Raw genomic sequence first — 6,167 nt, 5'->3', positions numbered from 1 at the left:
TTCCCGTTCACCTTCATTTCTCCTGTAATAATTGCTTGGGAAGAGGGCAAAGGGAAGGAGTGTAGGTCCACAAAACATGACCTTCCTTCTTGTATCCCTAATTTTGGATCAAAAGGTTTTGACTCCTACTTAGGAGCTCAGTTATAAACACACAGCCAGCTCATTGACAATGTGTGTGTGCCCATTATATATGCATATATGTGCATATATTCTCTGTGTTGTGAATAAATCACACTCAGGAGTCAGCATTTTTTAAAAAAAGATATAAGATAATTAGATGCTAATTTTATGACAATAACATGCTTCTGCTATGTCCTCTATGTCACACATCAAGGTTTAATAGACAGGACTTAGCTATTTAAAATTTTGATTATATTTTAAGAGAAGCAACATGGCACAGATAGAGAAACTGCCTCAGAACTAGGAGGAGCTGAAATCAAGTCCTGACTTTGACCCATGCCGGCTGTGGCATCCTGGATAAGTCATTGAGCTTCTCCATTTTCTGGATGATTCTCTAGGATTATGAACCAAAGAGGGAGCATTGAACTCCATTGGTAAAGCAAGTTTCCTTATCTGGGGAACTCACAGCTTCAGTCTCTATCTTATATTTTATACTTGGAATTTTTAAACTTTAGATCTAATAGCAGCTCTGTTGGGGAGAACTGGGCAGAAAAGATTAAAAATTTGGTGCTCAAAGGGCAGTAAGGGGAGTGAATGAGGTTACAAGGCATCTTGGGAATAGAAAAAAGAGGGTGGTAGAAGAGATGTGGCACAGTGTCCAAAACCCCAACATTATCCATTTTGTAATTTTGCCTGGGACGAACCCTGAGCCCAAAGGTGCACAATTTCAGGCGTGGGTTTCCTTATGGACAATCTACTTGTGATGAGTCTGTTTCAGTAAAACAGAAGTAACCTCCCCCCCCCAAAAAAAAAATAAATATTTGGTCTAATTTTGTTGTTCAATCACTTTAGTTATGTCCACCTCTTGGTGACTCCTTTTGGGGTTTTCTTGGTAGAGATACTGGGGTGGTTTGCCATTTCCTTCTCCAGTTCATTTGAGAGATAAGGAAACTGACAAAAACAGGGTGAAGTGCTTTGATCAAGATCGCACAGTAAGGGTCTGAGGCTGGGTTTGAACTCAAGTCTTACTGACTCCACATTACTGTGCCACCTACCTGCCCACTAATCTAATTCAGCAAGCCTTATATTAAGAATATAAATTCCTTGAGGGCAGGAAGTATCTCCTTTTTTTGTATTTGTACCCCCAGCAGCTATCACAATGGCTGGCACATAGTAGGCATTTAATAAGAATATGTGTGTGCTGGCACCAAGACTAGAACAAAAACAAATAAAATATACTTTCTGCCCTTAATTGAAGAGCTTACAATTCAGATGGAGGGGGTAAATAGTTATGCAAAACCATAATTCACTTAAACTATAAGTTCATAGGAAAACTCATATAGTGGAAAGTGAAAATAGTGCTGGATTTGAGATGGTTCAAGTCTCAGCTTGCCATTTAGTACCTGTATGACCTTAGGCAAGTCTTTGTTCTTCTCTGGGTCTTAGTTTCCTCACTTGTAAAATAAGAGGGTTGGACTATCCCAGCTCTAGGTCTCTGCTTCTCTTTTTCTTCTTCCATTTGTAAAGCTGTGATCATGTGAAAGGTACAAATGGAGAGGAACAGTGTGAGAGAAGGCTAGAAAAGGATGTAGCGGGACCTTGAATGCCAGGAGTTTGGAGTTTATTTGGTAGATGATAGGGAGCTATGGAAGGTTTTCCAGTTGGATAGGGGTAGCAGAGGGAAGGTATGTCACAGTCAGACCTATATATTAAGAAAAGAGAATATAGAAGCAGAGAGACCAGTTAGGAACTCTTGCAGTAGTCCAGGTGAGCAATAATGAAAGTCTGAACTAGGGGTTAAGGATTTGAGATGGGGTGACAACAGGGAGAGAAAGAAGGGGTGAAGGAGATAGAATTAATGAGACTTGGCAATTAGTTGGGTAGGAGAAGTGACAGGGAGAGGCAGAATTGGAATCCTCAGATACTAGCCATATGACTCATCAAAACCTATGGTACTCTAGGTTAAGACCTCCTGGTCTTAGTTTCCTCATTTGTAAAATGAGAGAGAGGGTCGGCCTCCATGACCTCCAAGGATCCTTTTAGCATTAAGTCAACCTCTGATCCTATGAGGAAGTTAGCTTTTAGCTTATGAGAAAGTTAAGCTTTAACTTATGCTCTATGCAGTAACAAAATGCCATGAATATATCCACACAGAGAATACATATCAGGGATCTAGTGACTATAAAAAAATTTTTAACTGTGTCTTTTTTTCCTTAAAAAAAACCTCACAAACCAACCCATGTGAAGAAGGAAGAAAGTTTAAAAAAAGTCCATTTGAAAAAAAGAAACCCACATCACCAAAGTAAAGTATGAAATTAATTACCTCTCTTGAAATAGTTAAAACTGTTATCAGAAGTCCATATCAAAAGGCTATGAGGCATGTGGTCACATATAAAAATCTAGCTTGACAAATCTGCCAGGGCTTGTATACTACTAGCAAAGCCTTAGGGAGCCCATGGTCATCTCCCTGCCATGATGAGGCATTAAAGTGTGATTTCATGGGTAACGACAGCTCTGAGGTGGAACAGGGTGGGCTCTGTCATTGGGAGGCAAGGTCATATGCTGAATCTAAGTGGCAAGATGGAGAGGGAAGAAGCTTTGGAACAGTGATACTACAGAAAGAGACTAGATCATGCAGAGGAATGTGTCCTGCATCGGGGATGAGCAGTCCTAGGTTCAAATACTGTCTCCCCTACTTACTACCCATGTGACCTTAGACAAGTCACTTCAGTTTCCTTATCTGCAAAATGACAGAATTGGTGTAGATGACCTTTAATAAGTACTTTCCCAGCTCTTGCTCTGTGACTGTATGATCCCGTGAGATCAGATTCAGTCTAGTATGGCTTATCAAATTCCTTTTCTACTGATCTCATTTCTCCTGCTGAGATAGATAACAAGCATGTAATAAGTACCTACTACAGGCCAAGCGCTTTCCATATTCACAATAACCTTGGGAGATAGGTGCTATCATCCCCATTTTACAGATGAGGAAACAGGCAGAGGTGAAGTGAGTTGCGCAGGGTCTGAAGCTGGATTTGAATTCAGGTCTTCCTGACTCCAGGTCCAGTACTCATCTATATCACCTAGCTGGCTCTAAGGGAAGGGGGAAATGGGGGCAGTGGGGGAGAGAGGGGCAGTAATGTAGAAATGACCTCAAGCAACTTTAACTTAAAACAGCTCTGAAGCTGTCCTCTGTTTTCTATGGGCTCTCTACCGCCTCCCAGTGGAGGGTCCTTGGCATTGCCCCCCATTGAGGAAGGATGTAACCATCTCTGTCCTTTGGCACAATGTTTCTCTTTTTAGCTATATGGAGGTCTTTTTAAGTTGGAGAATGAACTCCTTCCCCTCCTGCCTGTTGCAACTCTGGGCTCTGCATGTCAAGATCAGCAATCCTTTGTTGCTGAGGGTACCCGGCTCTCTTTTTCATCCTTCCATCATCCTTTAGTCACCCAAGGACTTAACCAAAGCAGGATCTGCTGCAGGGACTTTGAATGTTCCTGGAACAAATTCCAGGTTCATGCATCTAGAGTTGAAGGGGACCTCAGAAGCCATCTAGTCTAAACTAGTCATTTTACAGATGAGAAAACCAAGGCCCATAGAGTTCAAGAGACTTCCTCAAGTCACACAGCTAATAAGCATGAGAAGTGAGATTTGAATGTTGTTCCTTTTGACCCCAGGTCCACTGACTCCAAAGCCCAGGACCTCTACCTCTGTACAACATTGTTCAGGTTTGCTAAGCAAAAATAACAGACCCAGAGAAAGAGAAATATGGATATAAAAATATGAATATAAAAATATGCCACTATGTATAATATGTATGTAGTGAGATATATTGTTTATTCAATTTATAGTCATTCAGCAAACATTTAAGTGCCTATTATGTGTCAGTAGAGTAGGTAGGTGACCCAGTGGGGAGAGGGCCAGGCCTTGAGTTGGGAAGACTCATCTTCCTGAGTTCAAATCTGGTCTCAGACACTTAATAGCTATGTGACTCTGGGCAAGTCACTTCACCCTGTTTGCCTTGGTTTCCTTATCTGTGAAATGAGCTAAAGAAGGAAATAGCAAACCACTCTTGTATCTTTTCCAAGAAAACACCAAATGGGGTCATGAAGAGTAGGACACAACTAAAAAATGACAATGATGACAACAAATGTGCCAGGAATTCTGCTAGGCTCTGAGGATGCAAAGAAAAATTAAATAATTCCTGTCCTCAAGGAACTTAGATAACAGAATGTATGTTTACATATTTGTTGATTTGCATTTGGATTCTCAGAGCTCCTTGCAGTATCTCCCTTGCTTTCATAAAGAGACTAACAGATTGAGAAATACTACAAAATGCATTCTGAAATTGCAGAGATCACTGTGGACTGGAGGAGTCAGAGCCATAACTAGGGTGTTGCAGATCAGTGCTTAGGCTCAGGACATTGACATTTATTGGGTACAAAAATGTTTAAATGATTTAAAGTATCATAAATTTAAAAATTTGTGACATTTACTTATTAACAACATATACATTCTTCAGAAGCCAGCTAGTCTAACTCATGCCTAAATACAAAAATCCTCTCCATAGCATCCCCAACAAGTGGTCATTCAGCTTATGTGTGGAGACCTCCACTGAGGGGGGAACCTATGACCTGCTATAGCAGCACATTCTACTTTTGGACAGTTCTCATTGCTAAGAAGTTTTTCCATTCTTCATCGTACTTGTTACCTCATGTATTTCTGGAGGCTGTGCTTTATATCAGAAATCATGCTCGCTACAGAGCAGGTCACTTATACCTTACTATAAAATGAGAGGAAAGGACTATCTAGCCCCTGAAGTCCCTTCCATCGCTAGATCTAGAATATGATTGGGTTCTGTCAAGTAGACTTGAATTCAGTGACTATAACTTATGATTTTTTTTAAAGCAATTGGGGTTAATAACTTGCCCAAGGTTACACGTCCAGTTATTTTTGTGTGGTTTAAGTATCCGAGGCTGGAACTGATCCTGGGTCCTCCCGACTCTGGGGCCAGCACTCTTACTCACTGTGCCACCTAGCCGCCCCTATAACTTATGATTTTTAAAAAATTAATCTTTATTTTTTCAATTAACAAAAATCTTATTTTCTTCTCTCGCATTTCTACCCTTCTTGGGGGAAAAAAGAAAAATTAAACCCTTGTAACAAATATACATAAGCAAACAAAGCTAATTCCCACATCAACCATGTTTAAAAATATATGCTCATTACCTTTCTGTCTGGAGGTGGCAGCATACTTTATCAATGGTGCTCTTAAAATCATGTATTGTGATCAGAGTTCTTAAGTGGATCAAAATTGTCTGTCTTTACAATACTGTTGTTATTTTATAAATTGTTCTCCATGTTCTGCTCACTTCACTTTGCCTTAATTAATATGTTTTTCCTGAAACTGTCCTTTTTATCATTTCTTACAGCACAATAGTTTTCCATAAACCATAATTTATGGATCCATTTTCTAATTAATGAACATCTCCTTTGTTTCTAATTTCTTTGCCATGACAAAAAGAGCTGCTGGAAATATTTTTATACATATGAGCTTTTTTTTGCCTTGTTCTTTGATCTTTGTGGGTTATAGGCCTAATAGCAGAATTACTAGGTCAAAGGATGTGCAAAATTTGGTGACTTTGGGGTCATAGTTCTAAATTCTGGAAAGCGATTATTTATTCCTAAATCAAATTCTACTCCATGCCTTTTTTTTCCACCAAAAAACATGTAGGAGGAAAAAAATTACATAAGTCAAAAAAAAAAATGAGACAAAAGAGGCAAGAACTAAATTTTTTTCTTTTTCTGGACAGGGCTGCAAGTGTTAGTTCAGAAGACAGCTTGGATTTTGGTTTTGATGAAATGGAGTGCGATTTGGTAACCAAATGATTTTTCTTGATTTATTTCAATACTCGTTCAGTGGGAAAATCATGGACACATCTTCTTTTAAAATCTTGCCTTTTGGGAATTTCAAATACTTCTCAAGCTTTCCTTAAGGTTATATAGACACTCTCTATTTACATATAATTACAACGTTGTTATCAGGA

The 6,167-nt window shown here is 39.3% G+C and overlaps 1 protein-coding gene across 1 annotated transcript in view; it reads left to right on the top strand.

Annotated features, from left to right (window-relative positions):
- CCDC38 (coiled-coil domain containing 38) overlaps positions 1-6,167 on the top strand; it is a 47,311-nt gene that overhangs the window by 24,489 nt on the left and 16,655 nt on the right. The window contains exon 8 of the mRNA XM_069095067.1: positions 5,934-5,997. Within this exon, the coding sequence (XP_068951168.1) occupies positions 5,934-5,997 (64 nt within the window). The remainder of the gene's footprint in view (positions 1-5,933; positions 5,998-6,167) is intronic.

The sequence above is a fragment of the Petaurus breviceps genome, unplaced genomic scaffold (assembly GCF_028583685.1).
Source record: "Petaurus breviceps papuanus isolate PSGF00001 unplaced genomic scaffold, PetGlider_PUasm1.0 225, whole genome shotgun sequence".
NCBI classification, from domain to species: Eukaryota; Metazoa; Chordata; class Mammalia; order Diprotodontia; family Petauridae; genus Petaurus; species Petaurus breviceps.
This window is presented reverse-complemented; position numbering and strand designations above follow the sequence as displayed.